Raw genomic sequence first — 27,854 nt, forward strand, 5'->3', positions numbered from 1 at the left:
AGGCTGCAGGCGGCGCTGAGGGGAATCGGCGGCGGTGGCGGCGAGTGAGTGAGTGAAACCCTGGGCTCTGTGTGTGTGGGGAGGGGGCGGGCAAAGGGGGTAAACATTCCAGGGGCAGGGTGTGCGAGTCAGCCCCGCTGAAGGGTACACGGTGTCAGAGGCGGTGCGGGCCTTTGACGCGGCAGCAGGCGGTGAGGTTTGGGGTTGGGGAATTGGTTGAGGATCCTCCGGCCTGTGCCCTCCCCCTTCACCTCGAGCCCGGCCAGAGACACCTCTGTGAGGAAGAGGGAAAAGAAATAACTTAAAAAGCAAAAAGCTGCGCAGAGTGATCGCACATGAACAAGAGTGGGGCCACTCAGCCCTTCGAGCCCCCTCCTACATTCAACACGATCACGCCTGGTCTGGATTTCACCCCGAATTCTACATTCCTGCGAACCCCAAAAATAATCCTTCATCTACCCCCCACCCCGCCTTGGAAAGTCAACAATCTGACAACCTTTACCCCCTTCTCTATTTGGAAAATCAACAATCTCTTTACCTTTACCCCCTTCTCTATTTGGAAAGTCAACAATCTGTTTACCTTTACCCCCTTCCCTATTTGGAAAATCAACAATCTCTTTACCTTTACCCCCTTCTCTATTTGGAAAATCAACAATCTCTTTACCTTTACCCCCTTCTCTATTTGGAAAATCAACAATCTGTTTACCTTTACCCCCTTCTCTATTTGGAAAATCAACAATCTGACAACCTTTACCCCCTTCCCTATTTGGAAAATCAACAATCTGTTTACCTTTACCCCCTTCCCTATTTGGAAAGTCAACAATCTGTTTACCTCTGCTTCCCAAAGAGAAAACTATTTGAAGATTCTGACACTGCCTTTTTGAGGAAAGAGTTTCCAAAGACTTTCAACCCTCTGATAAATTTTAGTTTCTTCATCCGCCGTCAGTGGTCGACCCCTCTATTTTAAAATGGTGTCCCCTTATTTTAGATTATCCCATCAGAGGAAACATCCTTTTTGTGTTCACCTGGGCAAGTCACCTCATCTCTGTGTTTGAATTAACTCACCTCTGATTCTACTAAACTCCAGAGGGGAGAGCTGTCCAGCCTTTCCTCATTAGGTAGTCTACATATTCCAATCTATTAAGCCGTCTCCTGAATTGCTTCCAGTGTGTTAATGGTCTTCCCTAAGTACAGTCACCCGTACTGTACACAGTATACTAGATGTGGTCTCACTAATGCCCTGTAATTCTGAAGCATAACATCCCCACTCTTGCATTCAGTTCCATTTCCCATAAAGCATAACATTCTATTAGTTTTCCTGATTATTTGCTGTACCTGAATACTAATGTTCTCCAATTTATGCATTAGGATACTTTAGATCTCTCTGCATCTTAGAGCTGTGCAACCTTTAGGTAATATTTTTTAAAAATTATTTTTGCCAAAATAGACAATTCCAAACTTTCCCCATTATATTCTCATTTTCCAGATCTTTGTCCACTCAGTTATCCAATCTATATTCCTTTGTAGGCTCTTTTCGTCTGCTTCTCACTTCATTTTTGTACCTATATTTGTGCCATCAGCAAATTTAACTATCATGCCTTTGATCTCTAAATCAAAATTATTTATATAAACTGTAAAACGTTGAGGACCCAGCACTGACCTCTGTCACATTCCTCTCATGGCATCCTACCAGCTTGAAAAAGACCCATGTATTCCTACACCAATTCCTGTTAGCCAGCCAATCTTTTATCCAAGCTAATATGTTACCCCAACACTGAACTCTTATTTTCTGTGATAACCTGCAACTTATTTAATGTCTTCTGGAAGTCTAAGTACAATACATCTACTCGTGCCTCTTTATCCACAGCAGAGGTTACTTACTCAAATAAATCTGATAAGTTAATTAAGTATGATTTCCCTTTGACAAAACCAAATAGCTCTGCCTGATTTCCTTGAACTTATCCAAATGCGCTGTTGTAATGCCTTTTAATAATAGCTTCTAATGTATTTCCTATGACAGATGTTAAGCTTTGATTCTTGATTTTTGCTTGCCTCCCTCCCTGTTTAGTTATTTTCCAATGTTACTCCTTTATTCAGTCTAAAGTAAGCTTGTTGGAATCTAATGAGCTTTAGAAAATTAAAACCAACACATCAACTATCTCAGCACATACTTCCTTTAAGACCTTAGGATGAAATCCATTTTTGTCAAATCACTGTTCCTACGACTTACTCAGTACTACTTCCATGGTAATTGAATTGTTCTTTAGCTTCTCACTCCTCTTCAATTCCTTATTTTTGGGATGATATTTGTATCTTCTTGAATAAGCACCAACAGAAAATATTTGTTCAGTTTGTCTGCCGTCTTTTTATCCTCCACAACTAATTCCCAGACTAATTTTCTATAGAAACACTTACTTTGTTAACTCTTTTTTCTTTTTTAAATATCTGAAGAAATTTCTCTCTACTTTCAAGGGATTGAACTGAGAAAATAATACCAGAAATGTCTGAAGAAGATTGACAGGCAGAGAGTGTTTCTTTTTAAACAAAGGCTGAGGGCTAATGTAATAGAAGTCGTTAAAATTATGACACATTTAATGGGTGGAGAAAAGTACGAGAACACAGTCACCCAGAAATTCAGTGGAGAATTTAGAAGGATTCTGTTGACCCAAAGAGTGATGGGAATTTGGAATTCACTATACCATGCGGACTGACAGAAACAAACAATTTGGATGCATTTCTGGGAGAGCTAAACAAGCTTACAAGTGAAAAGGGGAATAGGATACAATGATTAGATTTGGATGAGGAAACATGGGAGATGGCTCTAGTAGGTCACACTGGGCTAAGTGGCCTGTTTTTATGCCATACTTCCTACATTAAATGGTTGAAGGTAAATCTGCTAGATTTTAGAAGAGTAAAAAGCGATTTGATTGAAACAAAAAGTCCTTAAGGGTGTTGACAGTTCAAATATAGAGAGGATGTTTACTTGTAGGAGAATCTAGAACAAGTGGGCACTGTTTGAAAAGCAGGGGTTGTTCATTTAAGGTAGAAATTAAGAAAAAAATCTTCTCTCAGGGTTGAGAGTCTTTGGAACTCTCTGTGAAAAGGTGTTGGAAGCAGACTCCTTGAATATCTTAAGGGCAAAAATAGATAGATTTTTGTTAAGAAAGAGCTTGAAAGGGTATCAGAATAGGCAGGAATGCGGGTTTAAGATTTCAATTAGTTCAGCCGTCATCTTATTGGCTGGCAGTGCAGGCACAACGGGGCTGAATGACCCAGTTCTGTTTCTGATTTGTATATTCACAAATCCGTGCTATACTTTCAAAAGATTGTCAGGGAAGTGGGAACATGGGAAGTAAGACAAATTAATTTTGGCAGAATTTTAATGGGCACAAGCAAACTCTCTAAGATGGCATGGGCAAGTTTGCCAAAAGAGCAGTAACGAAGAATGCAAAGAAGAAATTATAGTGAAGGTTGACAGGGAGATTAAATAGATATGTCACTGAGGTCAGGTGTGGAAAGCATCTCAAAAATGAGGATAAGAGTTTTGACATTGTTCCATACGCATTCATTGAATTAGGTCTTACAAGCGGCTGGTATTATGGAAGAGTTACTTATATGGAGCAAAAATAGTGGTGTTGTGGATGTGTTGGGTTAAGGATAAGGTGAGTACGAGCAAGGGGAACATTTGAAAGGTCAGGACTTGAGCTAACAAAATTAAGAATGGATCTCAGAAGTAACTGCTTTGGAAATCCCTGGTTCGTGTTTTGTATCTTGGGAAAATATATGGAGATGTATGTACAGAGGTTTGGGTTTTAAGTGATATCCTGGAAATGCCACATTTCCCACAGTTTATTTTTATACTAAAAGTAGTATAAGATATTGTGTTACCTGTGCTATTTAATTATCCATTTATTCCATCGGGAATACCAGTGGTATTCATGCTAATTGCCTTGCTTTCTATTAGTACTTGAAATGACAACACTGCAAAATGATAAATCCTTATAACTGAAAGTATAAACTCATCACTCCATTTTATAATTGGTCACACAGTTCTTTGAACTCTCAGATTTAATTCCAAGACTATACTTTGTTAGCTAACCTCAGCAGGTAGGGAAAATAAAAATGATTTTTATCTCAGTGCTGACAGCAATCTTGTGACGCTTACAAGGTTTGCACAAGTGAAGATTGATAATAACAGGATTGAGCCCCCACAGAAAACTAATAATTCTTACACACTGTCTGGGTAGGTCACTTTAATCTTTTCTGGCCTTAAGGAACTCCTACAAATACTGGCAGTGTCTGACTGGGATCCTTCATTGCTTTACACTTTTTGTTGACACTTGCATCGTAAACTCTTACCTGTGGCCTGAGTCAGACCTTAATTTTTTTGACAGGGGTGTTAAGTAAAGTGCAACAGGAGATTTAGTATTCTCAAAATCAGCACATCCATTTGTATTTCTGTAGACCCCAGTTTAAAACGACTGGAGTCTGGCAGCAGAATTTTGTGTTCAATGAATTTATGTCTGTGAAAAACATGGATCTGTGCTGACTGAAACTTGAGCCTGCAAGTTGGGCTGGTTTGAAGAGATCTGTGGCTACAAAGCTTTTATATGTATAAAACTGATAATAATTCTAACATTAATATAAATTGAAATATGACCATGTAACCACTAATTGGAGCTTTCAGATCACAAACTTGTATTTATGAGCAGTAATAGTCTCATCAGCATATCGGGGCAACTATTTTGAGATTAGGGGTCCAAATGTTTACTTGCTTTATATGGAGTTATGGTGCTCAAGTGGATTTAACACTGCACTAAAGTAAACATCACACAGGAAAGACAAAACAGATCATTTCATTCCTACCAAACCCAGTATCTATCCAAATCAAGAAGCTCACACACCAAAACATTATTAGTATCTGAAATGCCTTGTCTGAAAAGGTGGTGGAAGCAAATCCACTAGTAACATTCTGGAAGGAATTGGATAACTACTTCAAGGAACGAGTATCGCAGTGCTGTGGGAAAAGAGCAGGGAAGATGTCGTTAAAAGTAAAAAAAAAATGATTTCCCTCCTGTGGTATACATTTGTACCTCTTATTTCTGGATTCAGTTTAAAACCGCATAGGTTGCATTGCCATGGACAGAATTTGTGTTTTCTCACTGTCAGTAAAATGTATGTTTTGTGTGAAAAGAGGTTTGTTTCCATCCTTTTTGGTTGTTTATTCCAAGTAAGCCCTTCTCTGAGTTTATAGTGGAGAATGTTATTTATTTGGCGATGTTTGCTGACAGCCTATTGCTGTGCACACGATTCCAAAGAAGACCATGGCAAATTTTGTGTGTGATGTCATACACAAATGCAGCACTGTAGATGTGCATGGAAATGCGTACATTTGAAATGTACTTCAGCTGTGGGGAGAGGGGACATGTGATAGGGTTGGAGGCCCCTGGAAGGAGGAGAGCACAGAAGCTGGAAGACCCATGTCTCCTCTCTTGCCCACCTTCAGTGTTTGCCTGGTAGCTCCCACCCACCAAAGGTTTCTGAGTCTTGCTCTTTCCCTCACCAATCCCTCCATGTCCCGGGGGTCTCTCTCTTGCTCTCATTTCTCTTCCCGGCCCCCCCCCCCCTCAATTTGATCATACCCTTTTGGTTATTATTTGTGAATGGCAATGGATTCATGTCTGTCTGGAATGTTACTTTGTCCTGTCTTGAGAAAGAGGCGTAATTCTTGCCCAGAAAAGAAGTAATGTAATTCTTTAAATAAAAACAACGAAGTGTAGATGCTGGAGATCTGAAACAGAAACAGGAAATGCTGGAGAAACTCAGCAAGTGTGCTAGCATCTGTGGAAAGAAAGACAAAGGGGTCACTGAACTCGTAAAATTAATGTCAGATGCTGCCAGACTTGAGATTGTCCAACATTTTCTCTGTTTTTATTTGCAGGTTATCTTTTGGCCATTGTGCCCAGTTTTTAAAATATGAAATATGGTTTGAAGTTAAAAAGAGGACGTGTCAGCATCTAGCAATATATTCCAGTTGTATTTTGTGGATTGAAATGAGTAAGTTCAGTGTTTACAGGATTGTCTTACAGGCTTCTAAACAAACTACAATCTCCTAATCAGTTGCTAACACAGAATATTCTGGCACGCTGCTATTTTTTTTCAAGATTCCTTTGGAATGGAATTACCTTGGGAGAAGTAGAGCTGGAATCTCAAATATTCTGAAGTCACCAGCTATTCAAAAGAGGTGAACAAAACCTAAATTTATGAATTTTTCTGACTGATTTCTCGGTACTGTGTAAATTTCAAGTTGCAGCATGCATGTGGTTAGAAATTGGTTTGACTGTTTCTAGTTTTTAATTCAGCAGCCGTGTTGGTCAGATCCTTAAACCTCAGCAGAACTGGGGGTTATTTCAAGTCACAGCAAGTATCACATCTCTCTTAAACTATTAAGCTGGCAACTGTCATTTTGTCTGTCTTCCACAGTTGAATCCTTCACTTCTTATTGATCCTTCGAGAAAGACTCATAGATTGTGTAGTCACAGCCTTCAGTGATCTATTTTTCTCATTGTTGTTCTTAACAGGTAGGTCCTTACATCAAAAGCTTTTCTTTAAAATTAATTCTCATGAGGGACTTATTGATGACCCTCATGGTCACAGAAGCTGATTGTTAATGGACAGGGAATTATTGACATTTAAATTCGTTTTATCCTTTAATCCGAAGAATTGACTTGTATTTCACTGTTCCATGCACCTTTTGACGTATATCAACCATTGGATCAAAAGGTGGATAAGTAATCTGCTGTTTGGATTAGCTAACTAGATAAAACATTTGACCTGTATTAACTGCCTGCACAGTTATCAAAGGCATTGGTTGTGTGCCATGACCATTAACATGATCTCAGGAACTCCTGTGTAGGTTCCACATAGAAACTATTCTAAGATAGATCACTTGAAATCATGCTTAAAGACTATGGAATCTGGCCTATTTTAATTTTCTGTTTTCAGTGACATTTTTTCATAATTACTTTTGCAGATTTTGTTTGCTTTTCTGCCATTGTCCTGTTTTGAAATAATATTACATTGTTTGGTGTTTACTGTTTATGTTTAATACATTTACTTCACTACCATTATTCCTGGAGATTTGTCCTAATTTCCTTTCACATACTTTCACGTGTTTCGCCATTTTATGGACCCAGATAGATAATGAATAGCATGTGGTTGCCAGGAAACACTCCAGGTTTTGTGACTATTAATCAACTTGTATAGTTAAAGAATATTTATAATTTGCAGCCCAAACGTCAGTAATCTCTAAACGTTAGCTCGCAATTACTTTCTCAGACCCTCTGACATCTGCAAATACATTGTCAGAGGTTTACAGGGCCATCAGATTTTTGGTTGACTTGTCATTTTCTGTGGTTGGTAGTTCTGGTACTACATAAAATAGTTCATGTTTTCAGTTATCTTTGTAAGCTTGAAGAACTGCAAACAAATTGATGGTTATCAATGGGTGAAAAAAATGCCAATCGAAACTGCTGTTTCCTGTTCCTGCTGCTCTTAATACCCCAATGGTATCACATTGTTTTACATCAGTTCTTCAGTTATATTTGGAGAGGGGCCTTGTCAATAGAGATTGTATATTTATTGATGATCCCTCATGCAATATTTTTAAAATCATTTCTTTTTAGAATAAATTCTCTTTATTTAATTCTTTTGTTTCTTCGCCTTTTCTAACCTTCCCAATTTTCTTATACTTCATAAAGTTGTGGCAGCTCTACAAATATTTTGGCTAGTGGCAATTATTTATCTGTAATATCTACAATGAATGTTAGCAAACAGTTTCTTACCAAGCTTTGAGACATTTCCAGTCACCTAAATGCCCACATTATCTATCTTTGCATCATTAACAAGAGCTTTTGTCTTCCATGACAATCTGTGTATGAAAAATCTCTTTTACACTCTGGCTGTAATAAAACAAATTCAAAATATATTACTTTTTCTGCCTGTCACTTTTATCTTTCTCAATTGCATTTTCCTTTCCCAATTTTTATTTCACTTTTTTGGATTTGATTTCTTAGTTTATACTTTTTTCTTTAAACTTTTAGTACCTTTGAAAAGGCTCCTAAATCTGGTCAGTCACCTGTGTGTATGTAGACTCATGTAGTTCATTTCACAACTTTTGACTTCCCAAAGCACCTTAACTAGTGAAGTAACTTTTGAAGTGTAATCACTGAGTTTAATCTATGAAACATAGTAGCCAATTTACCTTGGAGCAGAGGAAATTGAGGAGGGAACATGATTAACATGTATAAAATTGAGGGGCGTAGATAGCGTAGACAGGAAGGAATTATTTCCCTTGGTTGAGGGATCTGTAAATAGAGTCATAGAGATGTACAGCATGGAAACAGACGACCTGATAGGTGTACCCTAGAGAAACTAGAGAAGTGATTGCTGGGCCTCTTGCTGAGATATTTGTATTACCGATAGTCACCGGTGAGGTGCCGGAAGACTGAAGGTTGGCAAACGTTCCACTGTTTAAGAAGGGTAGTAAGGTCAAGCCAGGGAACTATAGACCAGTGAGCCTGACGTCGCTGGTGGGCAACTTGTTGGAGGGAATCCTGAGGGACAGGACGTACATGTATTTAGAAAGGCAAGGACTGATTAGGGATAGTCAACATGGCTTTGTGCATGGGAATCATGTCTCACAAACTTGTTTGAGTTTTTTGAAGAAGTAACAACGAGGATTGATGAGGGCAGAGCGGTAGCTGTGATCTATATGTACTTCAGTAAGGCGTTCGAAACGATTCCCCTTGGGAAACTGGTTAGCAAGGTTAGATCTCATGGAATACAGGGAGAACTAGCCATTTGGATACAGAACTGGCTCAAATATAGAAGACAGAGGGTGGTGGTGGAGGGTTGTTTTTCAGACTGGAGACCTGTGACCAGTGGAGTGCCACAAGAATCGATGCTGGGTCCACTACTTTTTGTCATTTACATAAATGTTTTGGATGTGAGCATAAGAGGTACAGTTAGTAAGTTTGCAGATGACACCAAAATTGGAGGTGTACTAGACTGCGAAGAGGGTTACCTCAGATTACAACAGGATCTTGACCAGACAGGCCAATGGGCTGAGAAGTGGTAGATGGAGTTTAATTCAGATAAATGCGAGATGCTGCATTTTGGGAAAGCAAATCTTAGCAGGACTTATACATTTAATGGTAAGGTCCTAGGGAGTGTTGCTGAACAAAGAGACCTTGAAGTGCAGGTTCATAGCTCCTTGAAAGTGGAGTCGCAGGTTGATAGGATAGTGAAGGAGGTGTTTGGTATGCTTTCCTTTATTGGTCAGAGTCTTGAGTACAGGAGTTGGGAGGTCAAATTGCAGCTGTACAGGACGTTGGTTAGGCCACTGCTGGAATATTGTGTGCAATTCTGGTCTTCCTATCGGAAAGATGTTGTGAAATTTGAAAGGGTTCAGAAAAGATTTACAAGAATGTTGCCAGGGTTGGAGGATTTGAGCTATCATGAGAGGCTGAACAGCCTGGGGCTGTTTTCCCTGGAATGTCAGAGGTTGAGGGGTGATCTTATAGAGGTTTGCAAAATCATGAGGGGCATGGATAGGATAAGTAGACAAAATCCTTTCCCTGGGGTTGGGGAGTCCAGAATTAGAGAGCATAGGTTTAGGGTGAGAGGGGAAAGATATAAAGAGACCTAAGGGGCAACTTTTTCACACAGAGGTTGGTACGTGTATGGAATGAGCTGCCAGAGGAAGTGGTGGAGGCTGGTACAATTGCAACATTTCAGAGGCATTTGGATGGGTATATGAATGGGGAAGGGTTTGGAGGGATATGGGCCTGGTGCTGGCAGGTGGGACTAGATTGGGTTGGGATATCTGGTCGGCATGGACAGGTTGGACCGAAGGTTCTAGGGGCATAAATTTAAGGCAAGGGGCGGGTGGTTTCAATGGGATGTGAGAAATTTCTTTTTAACCACCCAGAGAGTGGTGGAAATCTGGAATTCACTGCCTGTAAGGTGGTAGAGGTAGAAACCTTCATAACATTTAAGAATTACTTAGATATGCACTTGCAGTGGGCATGACAATAAAATCATTAATTCGTTCGTACAGGGCTCGAAAATGGAATTAAAATAGTTAGGTGCTTGTTTTTGACTAGCACAAACTTGATGGTGCCTTTTCTGTGCTGTGGACCTCTATGAGTCAGTGAGAACTTCCTGCTTTTCTTCTTGTAATTAAAAAAAAACTCTATTGAGTAATTTATTCACTGAGATAAGGATGACTGTCATGATATTTGTTAAGATTAACATTGATTTGTGCACCTGAATATTAAAACATATTGCCTTTGCATGGGAGCAGTTACAGCTTCAAGCGAACACAAGATGGAGCCTTGATTTGTCCTTTCATAATTGTTTAGCTTCTGAACTAGAAATTAGTTTTGAAGTTAGTGATGAAGGACCTTTAGTTTAAATTTTTGCCCAAGTAGAGGAATGCAAAAAGGTTGTATAATCTTTCAAAACTTCATTCTTTCCCCAGCCTCATTCTCCTTTAGTCAATATACACTAAACAAACAAAAGCTGTATTTCAAAGCACAAAGCTAGACCAGCACATTAGCTCCAATGTGACTTGAGAGACTGTAAATGTTGTGATACAGGTTTGTAATTTTAAGCTTTGAAATGTATTTTGAAATGTTTTCAGTAATTATTATCTCCATAGAGTATGACTCTTTATTTTGATTTCATATTATAGGATATATAAGAAGCCATGGGTAAATCATTCTCTCATTTGCCTAATTTTGCAAGACAAAGCAAGAAAGGGGATGCAGCACCCATCGTGCCCGAGACTGAAAGAACAGTTCCGGAAAACACAAATGAAATACAAGACAGTAATGGAGAGGCCAGTTCTCATGTTCCTTACGTAGAGTTTGTGGGAAGAGAGAGTATCACATGTCCCACCTGTCAAGGGACAGGACGAATACCCAGAGGTAGATAATTTTCTTATCACGTGAGCAAGAATGATGGTGTGAGTCAAGCAGAACATGCTTCATCCTCCCTTTCTCCAATAGTAACCCCCTGCCACTGTCATTTAAAGGAGAGGAAAATTCCACTGTAACCAAGCAATAAGAATTCCATACACAGTGTTGTTAGTAATACATCTGTCAAGTTTGGGATGAATCAGGGACTGTGTTTTATGAAGTTGTACTGATGCCAAAAATATACTATTGGCGTTCTACTTGACATTATTTTAACTTTTTTTTTCATTTCAATGCTGTGCCCTCTCCCATAGCTACATGTGTTCTTTATACATGCTGTCTGACCTTAGTTGATGCTGCTTTGGATCTAGAAATTATATGAATCAGTGTTGCCAATGCTTGTGATTTACCAGAGAGAACATTGCTAATGGTTTGGACACTCTCCAGATATCTACAATACAAACAAATGCCAGTTTTCATTGAAACTTCTTTGTTCCTTTTGAACAAATATGAGTTTTAGCAAAAGTGTCTTGGCATTGGCTCTTTGGGAGAATTATTTGCAGTTCTGCTCTGTAACTTGGATCCATGTTACCTTGATGAGTTTTAATGGGGTTCAGACTGTCTCAGGAATTGGAGCAAGTAGGAGAACAATGAAGACCAAAATTAGCTGATTTTGCTTTATCACATAAATGTTGCAAATGTTGGAGACTGAAATAAAAGTATAAGAAGCTGGAAATACTCTACAGGTTAGATAACAGGGTGTAGAGAGAAACCAAGTTAACAATTCAGGTCAATAACCTTTCATCAGTTTATAACCTGAAGTGTTAACTCTATTTTTCTCTCTCTACTGAGAGACTATGAATCTTAGTAAAGGGTGTTTGATAATTATTTTGGTCACCTGCATGTTACCCAATCCATATATTGAATTAGTCAGCCAAAGATTTTCAGAGATTTCCAAAGGTATTTTTGTCAATATAAAAAGTTATTTATGATAACACGTCATTTCCCTGTCCAGAAATCAACACTCAGAATTCAGCTCTTTTAATTATTTTAATCAACCATCTTATGACACACCTCAGAGATAGGTGGAACTGGAACCTGGATATTCTGTCCCAGAGATAGAGACACTCCACTACACCATAAGACCCTTGAATTCAGCTCTTATTCTTATAAATAAATCTAGACATGTTATGGTACACCTCGGGAGCAGATGGGTCTTGACCAATACAAATCTGACACAAGAGCTTGATTGGTGCTGAACTCAGATCTTTGTCAATCAATCTGTTCAGATGGGTTATGATGCACTGGAGCAGGTCAGACTTGAGACCAATCTTCTTGGGTCAAAGGTAGGGACACTCCAATGCACTACAACAGTTAGTGGGAACTCAGCTTTTTTAAAAAATTAACTTGTTCGGACACATTACAACTGATGGGACATGTACGCGGACCTTCTGGTTTCAAGTGTAATCTAACCAAGATGGGTCATATCATGTCTGAACAGGTTGATTAAAAATACCTAAGAGTTGAGTTTAGTGAGGCACATATGATTTTAAAGAAACCTTCTTAATAATGGTGCATTGCCAAATATTACTCTCGTGCCTTTTTAAAATGCACTAAAAGAAAAAAATATTTTTCACAAACTTAGCATTTTGGAAAGCAGTTCAAAGCCAATGAGGCACTTCCAAATTCTTGTTAGTCTTGTGAGATAAGAAAGCAGAGCAGCTAATCTACCCTCAGTAAGTTTACACCAACAATATTGATATTGTTGAGCGATAGTCACTTCTTGCTGATGTTGATTAAGCAATAATCTTGGCTAAAATCTGTACAATTGGATCATTTTATGGCTACCTAAACGACTTTGATTGGATGTCTCATCTGAAAGGTGACACCTTTGACTGTATAGCCCACCCTCAGTACTGCCTGGAGTGTCAGCAGAGACTATGTGCTCAATTCTCTGAAGTTGAACTTTATTGAAAGCTAGTGAACATAATCCCACAGACAAAAGCTGGCATCAAATTGCAAAATTTCACTTGTAATGCTATAGGTAATATGATGTTTCAAAAATTTTATTTCTTTATTTTCTTGCATTTCCAGGTCAGGAGAATGAGCTGGTTGCTCTTATTCCATACAGTGACCAAAGGCTACAACCACAGCGAACGTCAGTATTAATAGTTTATTGTTGTAACAGTTCAGAATATCACTCACAGCCAGAAAGAATAAAATTGGTTCCATTGCTGGGATATGATTTCTTTGCAGGAAGCTTTATGTGGCAGTCGCCGTGCTGATCAGCCTCCTGATTAGTGGACTTGCAATCTTCTTCCTTTTCCCACGTTCCATTAAAGTAGAACATGTGGGTATTAAGTCAGCCTACATCACCGATGACACAACGAATTATAGAGTTATTCTTAAAATAACGGTAGGTCCATCTTAGATGTAATTTAAATTCTGGGAGGAATAGATTGGTACCAAAAACAGCATGACCTGTGTAATGTGGCTTCTGTGATCTATACTGTCTATTGTAAAATGAGAAAATATCAGTTATATTGGGACATTGATCAGTGCTTAAATTTGAGTTAAGGTAAATTATTATGGTGCATTTAGGGCAACTTTGTTCTGCAGCATCTAATGCAAAGAGTGGCAGTGGAGGACAACAAATGCTGGCCTTGCCATTAACACACACATCCCTTGGAAGAATCTTTTAAAAAAAATATCCAACTGTGACTGCCTCCCTATTCTAAGGAAGATAAAAGAGAGCAGCACCTGGACATCTATATCACACTGTTGAATTGCATGTTTCCTCATTGTTTCAGTTAAGCATCCAGAAGATTCTAATGCATAACATAAAACTGCCCATAGCTCAGCACTATTTAGTACAAATTTCACATTTTACTCTGAAAAGCCCAAATGATGGATGTTATGGAAAATGGAGAAGGGTCTGCTGCTTATAGAGAATAAAAAATAATGAGGTTATGGTTAAAAACTATGAGCAGGATTAGGCAATTTATCCCACTTTCCTGTCCACTATCCATAACCCTTCAACCCATTACTAATTAAAAATCTGTCTCCTCCATAAATTTATTCTCTGTGTTGTGGTTCTGTTCGCCGAGCTGGGAATTTGTGTTGCAGACATTTCGTCCCTGTCTAGGTTACATCCTCAGTGCTTGGGAGCCTCCTGTGAAGCGCTTCTGTGATCTTTCCTCCGGCATTTATAGTGATTTGAATCTGTCGCTTCCGGTTGTCAGTTCTAGCTGTCCGTTGCAGTGGTCGGTATATTGGGTCCAGGTCGATGTGCTTATTGATTGAATTTGTGAATGAGTGCCATGCCTCTAGGAATTCCCTGGCTGTTCTCTGTAATAGTAGTGTTGTCCCAGTCGAGTTCATGTTGCTTGTCATCTGCGTGTGTGGCTACTAAGGATAGCTGGTCATGTCGTTTCGTGGCTAGTTGGTATTCATGGATGCGGATCGTTAGCTGTCTTCCTGTTTGTCCTATGTAGTGTTTTGTGCAGTCCTTGCATGGGATTTTGTACACTACATTGGTTTTGCTCATGCTGGGTATCAGGTCCTTCGTTCTGGTGAGTTGTTGTCTGAGAGTGGCTGTTGGTTTGTGTGCTGTTATCAACGCCACATTCACAGGAATCCGATTCATTGGAGAGGAAGAAAAGGACAACCAGCTCCCATTCCTAGACATGATGGTACAGAGAACACCTAATAGAGAATTCACCACAAAGGTATACAGGAAAGCCACTCACACATAGTTCGTTGAACTATGAAAGCAACCACCCCAACACACACAAAAGAAGTTGCATCAAGACACTATTCAAAAGGGCCACAACACACTGCAGTACACCAGAACTGCAAAAAGAGGAAAAAGAACACTTATACAATGTATTCGCACAAAACGGATACCCGCGCAATTTCATCAACAGATGCCTAAGGGAAAGACAACGGAACGAGGACATGCCACAACCCAAAGGACTAGCCACACTACCATACATCAAGAGCATTTCCGAACTGACAGCCAGACTACTGTGACCACTAGGACTCATAACAGCACACAAACCAACAGCCACTCTCAGACAACATCTCACCAGAACGAAGGACCCGATACCCAGTATGAGCAAAACCAATGTAGTGTACAAAATCCCATGCAAGGACTGCACAAAACACTACATAGGACAAACAGGAAGACAGCTAACGATCCGCATCCATGAACACCAACTAGCCACGAAACAACACGACCAGCTATCCTTAGTAGCCACACACTCAGATGACAAGCAACATGAATTCAACTGGGACAACACTACTATTATAGGACAAGCCAAACAGAGAACAGCCAGGGAATTCCAAGAGGCATGGCACTCATCCACAGATTCAATCAATAAGCACATCGACCTGGACCCAATATACCGACCACTACAATGGACAGCTGGAACTGACAACCGGAAGCGACAGATTCAAACCACTACAAATGCCGGAGGAAACATCACAGAAGCGCTTCACAGGAGGCTCCCAAGCACTGAGGATGTCACCTAGACAGGGGACAAAACGTCTGCAACACAAATTCCCAGCTCGGCGAACAGAACCACAACAATGAGCACCCGAGCTACAAATCTTCTCACAAACTTTGAATTTATTCTCTGTCCTAGCATTCATCACAGTCATCATAATTCTATGACCCTTTGAGAGAAATAATTTCTCCTCATTTAGGCTTTAGATTTCCTACCCCTAATCTTAAAACTATGACCTCTCATTTTAGACTGCCCAAGGAGGTATCATTATCTCAGCATCTACTTTGCCAATCCCCTTTAGCATCTTGTATACCTCAACTTGATCTCTTTTCATTCTTTTAAACTCTGTAGAGTAGAAGCATAAACTGTTCAATCCCTGTTCATAAGGCAAACACATTATCTCTGGAACTAATCTAATGAACCTCCTCTGAACTGCCTGCAATGCAAGTAAGTCCTTCAAGGTGTAGTCTCCAGGTGTAGTCTCAGTAATGTCATGGACAGTTGCAGCAACACCTTTGTACTCTCTTCCTTTAGCAAAAATGTCAAAATTCCATTTGCCTTCCTTATTACCCACTGTACCTGCTAATTATCTGCTGTTTGTGCACTAGTACCCCCTGACCTCTGCACCAAAACACCCTGACGTTCCATTTACATAATAAGTTGCCTTTCCATTCTTTTGACAACCTCAAATTTAATCAGGTTAAACTCCATCTGCAAAATTTTGGTCCATTCACATTACTTATACATTTCCATTTTTAAATTTCTTATTTCATTATGAAACTTACTTTCCCATGTATCTGAATGTCATCTGTAAATTTGGCTATTGCACCCTCTATCCCTGCAACTATGTATTAATATAAGTTGCAAATAGTTTGGGCCTGAGGACCGAATCCTGTGGCTTTCCATTAGTTACATCTCGCTAATCAGAAAAAGACTTGTGTATCCTCATTCTGTGCTTTCTGTTGGTTCGCCAATCCTCTATTAAACTAATAAACTAATCCTAACCTGAACCCCATGTTATCTCTCCTTATATATTAACTTTTTGAGTGGGACCTTAACAAATGTCTTCTGGAAATCCAGAAATACTACATCTACATGATAGCGAGTTTTGAGAAGGTTTATAGCTCAAGTTGAGGTTCTGGATGAAGGTTTGTTTGCTGAGCTGAAAGGTTTATTTTAAGATGTTTTGTCACCATATGAGGTATGGTTAGCTTCCTGACAAAGCACTGCTGAACATATAAATAGAAAGCAGGAATCATCAGCAGTGCTTCGTCCGCAGGTTCACTGAAGATGTTACCGAGTATAGTGATGAAACGTCTGAAAATGAACCTTCCAGCCCAGCGAGCAAACTTACATCTACATAGAGTCATGGAGACGTACAGCTGGAAACACATACCGACCAGATATCCCAACCCAATCTAGTCCTACCTGCCAGTACTCGGCACATATCCCTCCAAACCCTTCCTATTCATATACCCATCCAAATGCCTTTTCAATGTTGCAATTCTACCAGCCTCCACCACTTCCTCTGGCAGCTCATTCCATACACTTATCACCGTCTGTGTGAAAAAGTTGCCCCTTAGGTCTCTTTTTTTTATATCTTTCCCCTCTCACCCTGAAACCTATACCCTCTAGTTCTGGACTCCCCCACCCCAGGGAAAAGACTTTGTCTATTTGATTGCATTAAGTTAGATTCCCTACAGTGTGGAAACAGGCCTTTCGGCCCAACAAATCCACACTGACCTTCCGAAGAGCAACCCACCTAGTTCCATTTCCCTCCTCTTTTATCCTATCCATGCCCCTCATACTTTTGTAAACCTCTATAAGGTCACCCCTCAGCCACCGACGCTCCAGGGAAAACAGCCCAAGCCTGTTCAGCCTCTCCCTATAGCTCAAATCCTCCGACCCGGCAACGTGCTTGTAAATCTTTTTTGAACCCTTTCAGGTTTTACAGCATCTTTCTGATAGGAAGGAGACCAGAATTGCACACAGTATTCCAACAGTGGCCTAACCAATGTCCTGTACAGCTGTAACATGACCTCCCAGCTCCTGTACAAAGGAAAGCATGCCAAACGCCTTCTTCACTATCCTATCGACCTATGACTCCACTTTCAAGGAGCTATGAACCTGCACTCCAAGGTCTTTTTGTTCAGCAACACTCCCTAGGACCTTACCATTAAGTGTATAAGTCCTGCTAAGATTTGCTTTCCATAAATGCAGCATCTTGCATTTATCTGAATTAAACTTCTCAGCCCATTGGCCCATCTGATCAAGATCCTGTTGTAATCGGAGGTAACCTTCTTTGCTGTCTACTACACCTCCAATTTTGGTGTCATGCACAAACTTACTAACTATACCTCTTATGCTCCCATCCAAATCAAGGCAGATGGAGTTTAATTCAAATAAATGCGAGGTGCTGCATTTTGGGAAAGCAAATCTTAGCAGGACTTATACACTTAATGGTAATGTCCAGGGGAGTGTTACTGAACAAAGAGACCTTGGAGTGCAGGTTCATAGCTCATTGAAAGTGGAGTCACAGGTAGATAGGATAGTGAAGAAGGCGTTTGGTATGCTTTCCTTTATTGGTCAGAGTATTGAGTACAGGAGTTGGGAGGTCATGTTGCGGCTGTACAGGACATTGATTAGGCCACTGTTGGAATATTGCATGCAATTCTGGTCTCCTTCCTATTGGAAACTTGAAAGGGTTCAGAAAAGATTTACAAGGATGTTGCCAGGGTTGGAGGATCTGAGCTACAGGGAGAGGCAGAACAGGCTGGGGCTGTTTTCCCTGGAGCGTCGGAGGCTGAGGGGTGACCTTATGGAGGTTTACAAAATTATGAGGGGCATGGATAGGATAAATAGACAAAGTCTTTTCCCTGGGGTCGGGGAGTCCAGAACTAGAGGGCATAGGTTTTAGGTGAGAGGGGAAAGATATAAAAGAGACCTAAAGCGCAACGTTTTCACGTAGAGGGTGGTACGTGTATGGAATGAGCTGCCAGAGGATGTGGTGGAGGCTGGTACAATTGCAACATTTAAGAGGTTTTTGGAGGGTATATGAATAGGAAGGGTTTGGATGGATATGGGCCAGGTGCTGGCAGGTGTGACTAGATTGGGTTGGGATATCTGGTCGGCATGGACGGGTTGGGCCGAAGGGTCTATTTCCATGCTGTACATCTCTATGACTCTATGATTCTATTTATATAAATGATGAAAAGTAGTGGACCCAGCACCGATCCTTGTGGCACTCCACTGGTCACAGGCCTCCAGTCTGAAAAAACAATCCTCCAGGATCTCGACTATCCACTTTGTATGATGCCTTCATGACTTATAAATGGACTGTCGATTGCTAATTCCTTTTTTCTTTTGCAGAATATTATAAATGTAACAAACTATAACTTCTACAGCATCAGTATTACAGATCTCAATGTGCAGATTGTGTTTTTTAATGAAGTTCTAGGAACTGTCAACATCAAAAACACTACAGTTTTCAGACCCTTGGGAGGTGGCCAGGTAATGAATATTGGCTCAGTTACAGTGTGTGCAATTGATGTCGTTGCTGTTTTAACAGCAATGTTAATTAAATTTTCAACAGGTTACCCAAAGCAACGTGATAGCATATCTTTTGAAAATGTAAAACTTGTATCTACTGATACCAGTAGCATTTACTTGCATCCTCATTGGTTTTGTTTGCTTGCATTTAGCTCTACCAGGGGCAGCACGGTGGCACAGTGGTTAGTGCTGCTGCCCCACAGTACCAGGGACCTGTGTTCGATTTTCACCTCGTGCGACTGTCTATGTGGAGTTTGCACTTTCTTCCCGTGTCTGTGTGGGTTTCCTCCCACAATCCAAAGATATGCAGATTAGGTGAATTGGCCACGCTAAATTGCCCCTAGTGTTCAGGGATGTGTAAGTTTGGTGCATGAGTCAGTGGTAAATGTAGAGGAATGGATGTGGATGGGAGTCTTTTCGGAAGGTCAGTGTGGACTTGTTGGGCCGAGGGGCCTGTTTCCACACAGTGGGGATTCTAATTCTGAACTTCTGCATCTTGCCAAAAGCAGATCTAGCCAGGTTTTGGCAGCTAAATATATACAGTAAAAGTCTTTAACTTCAGACACATGCCTCACAGTCACACACTTGAAAATAAAAAGTAATAACAAAATACTATAGACAGTGGAAAATGAAAACAAAGTATTGGTAATATAATTTAAGATTGGGACTTGCTCTGACATATGATTTTTTGCAATTACAGCAGCATATAGTATCCGTATACATTAAAACAAATAATGGTTTCCTTTTGTTCAATCAAATTTTAGCAGTTTCTCAGACAAGTACATGAGAATACAGCATCTTTATTGTTACAAAAGCAATATGGTGATTGTAGCCCCTGCAGGATTTTAAAAAAAAGTTAGGGGAGTTTATTGGAGGCATAGTTAATTGATAGGTATGAAGTCGGCTTTTGCAGATAAGGAATATTCCTTGTTAGAAATGCATTTTGAGTTTTGCTTTCTGTTTTTCTGAAATTTAGACCAGATGCACACCATAAACCTCACTAATTATTGAGGATCACTAATTATTGAGGATCACTAATTATTAATGAGTGCTGCATATAATTAATTCAGTGTGGACAAGCTATCACAGATTATTTCCTAACACAGATGTAAGGAGGACATCACTATAATACTGCTGTCAGAATTTCAAATTTGTTATGTTTTGCTTTACAGTTCAAACACTTTAGTGAATTTCATTGTTAGTGTGATTTATGTTTGTAAATAATCACTGTTATCTTCATTCAATAGATAAGACGATTTGCACACATCTTTTTATACTTTGTCAGGATCATGTGTCTATTGCTGTTCTGTATAGCATGATTACGTAATTTCCTGTGTTTCAGATTTTCTATGAGGTGACTGCCATCCTAGATGATTTAGGCATGTAGTAAGTATTATAATAAATTTTTGTTTGGAATTGTCAGGTCATAACCAAAATGGCAGTGGTTAGTAACTATTCCCTTGAGTTTTACATAATGAAAAATAGTCTCACTATTCAGTGTAGAAACAAACAAAAGTTACACTATGATGTAAAAGAAATAATTAGTATTCATTTCATGCCCTTCATGACTTCAGAAAGTCTTGGAATGTGTCATAGCCAACTGAATAATCCCAACGGCAAGGTCGCACAATTTATGATGAGTTGCAATTCAAGTTGTATTGGTTGAAGGCTGCATTTTGGCCAGCACTAGGAGGATTTGCTGCTCTTAATAGATCCCATTGTGCATGTTTTACATTCAGCTGAGACTTTGATATGACATTAAGTGCAGCAAGCCTCTGACAACCTCTCAGTGTGATATTGACCTGATAGTCTCAATTCTGTACTCTGTTTTGTACTAATGTTTAGCCCAAACATTTCTGATTCAGGTGTGAAAATAACTAATTGAGCCAACCTAACACATTTGAAATTCATCTTTAGAGGATGTCTAAGGCAATTGTAATAATTTAAAACTCCTACCTTTTGGGCATTTCCAAATAATAGTTACATCTTTCAGTTTTGTTGACTTGTTTCCTTAAGATGACATCTCTTGTTGAGCTACTGTTCTGCAGTCTCTGGCATCTGGCATTTCTTCATTATGTGAAGCTCAGACAGTGATTGCATTGATAGCATTAAAATTAATTTAAAATTAGTGGTATCCCTGAAATAACCTATTTATGGTGCATAGTAGATTCATTGATAGAACCACTAACAGTATACAAATGTTAATGAGTAATTTGCAGTATGTATCAGAGAATCTGTAACATTATCTTTTCTTTTTATCTTTAAGCCATTACTGCACAATGCCTGAAATCAAAGTGCACAATATTGTGATCTCAATACAGTAAGTACTGCAAGACTAGGCCATTTTGTTTAGTTGGTTGAGTCTATTTGCAGATATAATTGAAGTAAGTGAATAGAGTTATAGAGTCATACAGCATAGAAACAGGCCCTTCAGTCCAACTAGTCCATGCTGAACATAATCCCAAGTTAAACTAGTCCCACGTGCCTGCGTTTGGCCCATATCCCTCCAGACATTTTTTCATGTAATTTATCTAATGTTTTTTAAACGTTTTAACTGTATCTGCATCCGCCACTTTGTCTTGGAAGTTTATTCCACACCCGAACCACGCTCTGTATAAAAAAAAAATTGCCCCTTATGTCTTTTTTTTAATCTTTCCCCTCTCACCTTAAAAATATGCCCCCAAGTCTTGAAATCCCACACCCAAGGGAAAAGACGCCTGACATTCACCTTATGTGTACCCCTCATGATTTCATAAACCTCTGTTGTCTGATTTCTTTTGTTAAATTATACCTCTAGACTTCTCCCTTTGCAGAGCATGCTTTCGGTGCATCCCAGATCTAAAGAGAACAATGTAATGGCCACATATCCACATATGTTTCCCTTCTGTCATGAAGGACAGGATATTCTGTTCTGCATAGGCAGCTTTTTTTCTGTGTAGTGGTGATTTCTTGAATGAGACCATTTGTTTTTTTTTGTTGCGGTTCCCTAATAAACTTGAATATTAGAATAAAAGAGTTTCATCCTGGATTACTCCTTTTAATGCTGTTCTGTACCTGTGCTTACAACTTCTCCATCTGGCATGCTTTGCACAAGCAATCTGATCTTCTGTACAAAAGCAAGAATGTGCTGTCCTTTTCAATTTCAATACATGCTTGTTAAGTTAGAGCCTCAGTCTCTATGTCCTTGCATCCAGAGATGACTTGCAGTTTCTATCACGTCCTTCACATCTTGCATTTATCCATGTATCACTGCACTTGGGAAGCTGCTGCTAACAGCTAGTCACATTTAAACTTGTGAAAGCCAGTTATTTAATCCTGTTAATGTAGAAACCTTCCTGAAATATAAACAGAGTTGGAACTACCATTGACTGCCAAAATCGATCTGCAAATCAAATGCAGCACCAGTCTTCCAAAACTGTATTTGTAAAAATAACAGCATGAAATTATTGTTCATTCTAATATTTTTTTCCTATCTTTTCCAGAGCAACAGTGACCGCTTGGTATTTGTCGCATTCTGAGCAAGTCTCCTTTGATGCCTACCAATATGTTGATTGTGGCTCCAACACCACCCACCTTCACAGCGCCTACTACCCTTCTCAGGGCAACCGTTTGCAAGAGTTGCTCAGTTAACACACATGGTATTTTTGTCCTTTCACTAAAGGCTTCCAGCATGGCACAAACATGTCCTCCTCTGTGTGTAGGTATTGTGCTCCTGGACTGATGAGATGATCCATCAGCCAGTTCTGCACTCGTCTGCCTGATTATTTTATAGTGCTCTGTGTGGCAGTGTTACACGTGTAAGAGGAGTACATTAATTTGGGATGTCAAGCGTGTAATGGTGATTTGATAATCTGACAGTCTAGTAATAGAACGTTCTGCTGAACTACCAGAGCTGGAAGATAAGATAAATTTAACTAGGGAATGACTAGGAACTGAACTGTGAACTGATATTTGTTAGTTCATTTCAGATATAATAGCTGCACCTTTTGTGGCCTCTAAACTTAAATATACATTTCCTTAAAAAAGTCACCTTTCATTCATTAGGCTGTTGCCCCCTGTTAAAAGGGACACAAATGTATAGAAAGCTTCTTTTTATGCAACATTTGTATGTGGCATTCTGGTCAACATCTGGAAGGTTCTTGTGCATTTATGGATAGTGAACACTGCTATCTCTGAAAATACTTAATTGCAGAACAGCAGTATTCCCAATCACTAATGTGCAGTGACAGCATATACAAAGTTAGATACCCAACACATTCTGAATGTATTATTACTGTGTTCTGAAAAGCCACATTGTTTATTATACTAGTGCCACTTGTGAATATACACTAAAGCTCCTGCATGGTCAGTGGATAAATGCATCGTGATATTGAGCTACACTGGTCAAGATGACCTTCTTTTTGATCCTGACTATTTCTGATTTTAGATGATCTTTAATGATTTCAGTTCAGAGAGAGGGGTTATATAATTCAAGTGTAGTTATTTCACTGCCCCTGAACTAGGGCACTGTGATTCCTGCTTTAACTTTGAATGTTAGGTGAGTTTAAGATTGGTCTGATGGTTCCTGTAACTGAATTGATTGCAGACCTTCAATAACAGCCCCAAACCGGTGCCAAAGGATGCATAAGAAACCATATTGCAGCAGGATGACATCCCTTCGGCAGAGGGGAGAGGAATGTTGGAGGGGATTTTTAAAAATAAAAAAACTTTATAGATGAATGCTTACCAAAACCTTACAGCCAGCCCCAGAAGATGCCCCCAGTACGTAAGCATTAAAGATGGCTGAGTGTGACTGTGTCTCGGCCATACAGAGCAAATACCCTTATTTTAAAAGCCTTAGATTTACTATTGTAGATAATAGTCATAATTCAGTATTTTCTCTGTAATGTATGTAGTGTTCCCTCCATTCATTGGGGAGGACATTAGCACTTACCGCTTGCATGAATACTTCAAATTCTTTTAGTGATGGGGAGGAGGGTGCAATTATTAGCACAGAAGATGCTATTACATCCATATCAGTCACAGCTGACCACATTGTAAGTGCAGTTGTTCATCCCAGCTCGATCACTTTTAGCGATCGAAGATTGAAAGTTATTTGAAGCAGGATATTGTTCTTGCCTTAAACCAAATCACAGGAACCCAAGCAAACTTTTATCTGAAGTGTATGTTGATGGGCAGTTGAGAAGAATTCATTGTCATCATACTTGGTTATTGAGTCGTTGCTATCCATTGGATTATGTTTGTTGCCGAGCAGGAACATTCTTTAAAACTTAGTTTTCCACTTTCACCATGTTTTCACCAGTTAGAAATTGATTGATTGGGTGTGGCAGAATTTGTTTCCATTGAATTTGCACAAACTACATCAATTGCTTTTACTGTAGGCCTCAGTTTGCAATGATTCACGTGGTCTTTTGCATTATTTTCACCTTCAGTTTTACTCATTGTTTCAATCACCTGGAACATTACTTCAGATTTGCATCAGCAATAGAAGTAAAGCTATCCTGTGTTATGCCTCACAGATAATTAAATGTTGTAGAATTGTCGGTATTTCTCGATTTAAAGAATATTTCTCTGCTTTCAGTGTTTCAGGTCAAACTATAATCTTGTCATATTGATGTTTCTCAAGTAACTGTCCATAGATCCAGTCGATTTGGGCACCAATCATTGGTGTATTCTGAATCTTGTAATAGGAGTAAACAAATATTTGGTAGATTGGGCTTTCTTCCAGGAAGAAAGATCTGTTTAGTTAGATTCTGCAGGACTTCAGACTCAGTGCTGAATGGAACTGCAAATCAAAGAAATCAACCAGAACTAATCTTATGATTTGTTAATCTGTCTCATGTTGAATTATTGACCAAAGTAATAGTTATATTGAACCTGATTAAACCAATTTGTTCTGTCCTTTGTGGTGGTCGCTGATGTTTGCTGATGAGAGTAAGGGGAAATTATATGGCCTTTTATTTGCATTAAACACAGCAGATTATCACAGAATTGGTTATTTTAAATGACCAAAACAAGGAAGTACATTGGATATGTGTTGATGTTAGTCCTTAAAATTTACCCATGCTTCTGATATTTTAAAAATGATTAAAGTGCAAGTTTGATAATGCTTGGAAACGTTTCATTGTCTAAGAAAATGTATTTATGATTTCACTGGTTAGATGAAGTCATTATTTTCATCCTAATGATGTTTATACCCATGGTAGTTAGGTGAACTTGTATTTTGATAAATATTGTGTTTAGTCATTTCGATTTGCTAAATTTTCTCAAGTGCAAAGATACTTAGAGATTAATTTCTATTTAGCAGGTGTTTCTTTCACAGATATTACATATAAGGTAATGTAAGGACATATAAGGTCATTAGGTAATGTAAGGACATTTTATTTTACCAGGATTGGTGTTTATGTAATTGACACCATCTATAATTATACATCATCAAACTTAAAATATATTTCAACTTTAAACTGATAGATGTGTTTTAAACTTCTGCAGTAATATTCCTTCTTTGTCTTGCTTTGCTATACTTATCTCCTCACTTTTCTTTATTATGCATGACATGAGCATTGCTGGCAAGGCCAACGTTTAGTGCCGATCCTTTATTTCCCTTGTGGTATCCAGCTGCCTTCTTGATATTCTACAGATCATGTGGTGTAGGTGCACCAATAGTGTTTATAGGGAGGGATCTGGGATCTTCATCTAGCAACAGTGAAACAAGAAGAATAGCTTGTGTATAGAAAATGATTTCAGTGCAGATTGACATGACAGAATTTATCATTCTTTGACTTTTCCTGTGTAAGTGTATTTAATTAACTTTTATGTCTGACCCTGCACTATTGTAGACACAAAATTGAGAATTGGTGTGCAAATCTGAAACGCTGCAGACACGCAGGTGTACAAATTATATGTTTAAAGTTTGAGCCCTTGACAGCCAAGTGGGTGTAATGCAAGAAATGGGAGTACATTCCTCAGAGATGTGCCTCAGTTAGTAAATTTGTGGCCTAAAATGTACTTGGCCATGCAGACCAAAAACTGTGATACTCCGTCTCTGTTCTACTTACATCTGAGCATGGACACAGTTGGGCATGCATGGGTGGCCTCAGTGCTCCTGAGCTAGTTAACCGAAGTGTATCTGAGTTCTTGGACTTGAGTATTACACCAACTCTGGCTAGTAACTTCAAATGATAGATTTAGATGGGATCAAGTTCTGATTCAAAAACTCCACATTTGAATCGTCCACCACTATTCACTGCCTATGCTGAAGCATAAAAAATATAGCATTTTGGGCAAGATGTACATAAGCGGAACTTTTGTCCACAGTAAGAATCTTCAGGAAATTGAAAGAGTAAAAGGGATTCATTTTGAGAACTTGTTTGGTATGTGTACTAAAGTTAGTGACTGAAGTATATTAAATAAGGAATTTCAACTAAAGTAATTGAGTTAACATCTCCATTCTCCAATTATATTTTAAGAATTTTAGATTTTTAAAAATGTTTTGTAATTGGCATGTTATTTTGATATTTAAATTTGCAGAGTATTTCACTCATTTATGCATAAACCTGTAGGTGCAGTAACAAAGAACACATGACCTTCCTGCAGAGTTTTGAGCTTGCTGTGTTGCACTAAAATCACACCTAATATAAATTGACTTGAATGGAGCTTAAATGCAGTTAACATAAAATTCTATTTGCATAACTGTATTCACTTTTAAATACATAAATTGCCAGATATAAAGCAGTAAATTAAATCCTGAACATCAGGTAAATTTAAGCTCTGTTCAGCTTCCTTTAACGTGATCTGAACTGTAGATTAAGTTTCAATTTCGTAATTCCTTTGCAGGTATCATTATTTCACATAATTAAGCATTCTAAAGACACCTTTCAACACAGCCCATGATAATTAGTTAAGCCTGTGAAATAGATTGCCTCATTGCAATTAATGTTTTCAGTCTGTATTACTGATAAATCATGGGATGAACACAAAAGGTTATTAAACTACATTAAATAGTGACACAGCTGGTAAACCACTGCTGAAGTGTGATGTGGTTTTACTCAGCTTTTCTTAATTAAATCTGCTCAGTGGAAAGTACGCTAAAAATTTTATTTAGTAATTGAGCCTTAAAGTAATTTGAAATGTTGGTTAACTAGGTGATTAAGTAATGGGGGCTCAGTCAGCCAGGTTGAAATCAATAACTGATTTGGGGGAGTATCCCAGTTATATATCTGTATATTGGGAGAGGCATCACTATTTTATGTAGTGGTGGACTGGGAACACCTTGTTCTGAAAGGTCTTTAAATCCTGCCATTGTGAAAACTAGCCCTGAATTGGCTACTGTACATCAACTGGTTGTGAAACTCTCAGTGCACTGTTTGTACTCTTGGATTTAATTGTTCAGGTAATAAAGTAATTTCTGATGTTAATAATTGATGGCATGAAATTGCATCACCAATAATATTATTGAGCACTTTTCCATGTGTAAACCCAGTGACACTTTAATATGGTAACCACACTGCTGCGGTCCAGGAAAAATTAAGTGTTGATCTTAATGCTACTCCTTACATTAGGTTATGAAAATGGGAAAGATGCTTTCATTCATTCCTTATGTATAGCCAATATGCACAACAGAAAGATAACTGAAAATTGAATTTTTGATGTCCAACTTAATTGCAAAATGATAAAATATTACTTTAAATGTAGTGAGTTTTGTAGAAAGTGTTGTATCACACTTAAATATTGTTTTAGTTTGGTACTACCCTATGTTTTCAAATGGATTGTCTTGTAATTGTGGCTTTGTTGCTAATTAAAAGATAATTGACATTTC

The 27,854-nt window shown here is 38.8% G+C and overlaps 1 protein-coding gene across 7 annotated transcripts; it reads left to right on the plus strand.

Moving 5' to 3' along the window:
- Positions 1-27,850, plus strand: tmem106a (transmembrane protein 106A). Of its 7 annotated transcripts, none has more exons than XM_072561571.1 (10): positions 1-48; positions 6,165-6,244; positions 6,363-6,420; positions 10,757-10,991; positions 13,074-13,137; positions 13,236-13,395; positions 18,857-18,997; positions 20,379-20,422; positions 21,303-21,356; positions 22,519-27,850. In XM_072561571.1, exons 4-10 carry the CDS (start codon positions 10,772-10,774, stop codon positions 22,664-22,666), a joined length of 831 nt encoding a protein of 276 aa, XP_072417672.1. In that variant the 5' UTR covers positions 1-48; positions 6,165-6,244; positions 6,363-6,420; positions 10,757-10,771; the 3' UTR covers positions 22,667-27,850. The 7 variants fall into 7 exon arrangements, with proteins under 7 accessions (XP_072417672.1, XP_072417665.1, XP_072417668.1 ...); XM_072561564.1 differs by lacking the exon at positions 6,363-6,420 and adding an exon at positions 6,484-6,581; XM_072561566.1 differs by lacking the exon at positions 6,363-6,420 and adding an exon at positions 6,484-6,581 and having other exon boundaries at positions 23-52.
- Positions 27,851-27,854: the final 4 nt, after the last annotated feature.

Source organism: Chiloscyllium punctatum, chromosome 42 (assembly GCF_047496795.1).
Source record: "Chiloscyllium punctatum isolate Juve2018m chromosome 42, sChiPun1.3, whole genome shotgun sequence".
Taxonomy (NCBI): domain Eukaryota; kingdom Metazoa; phylum Chordata; class Chondrichthyes; order Orectolobiformes; family Hemiscylliidae; genus Chiloscyllium; species Chiloscyllium punctatum.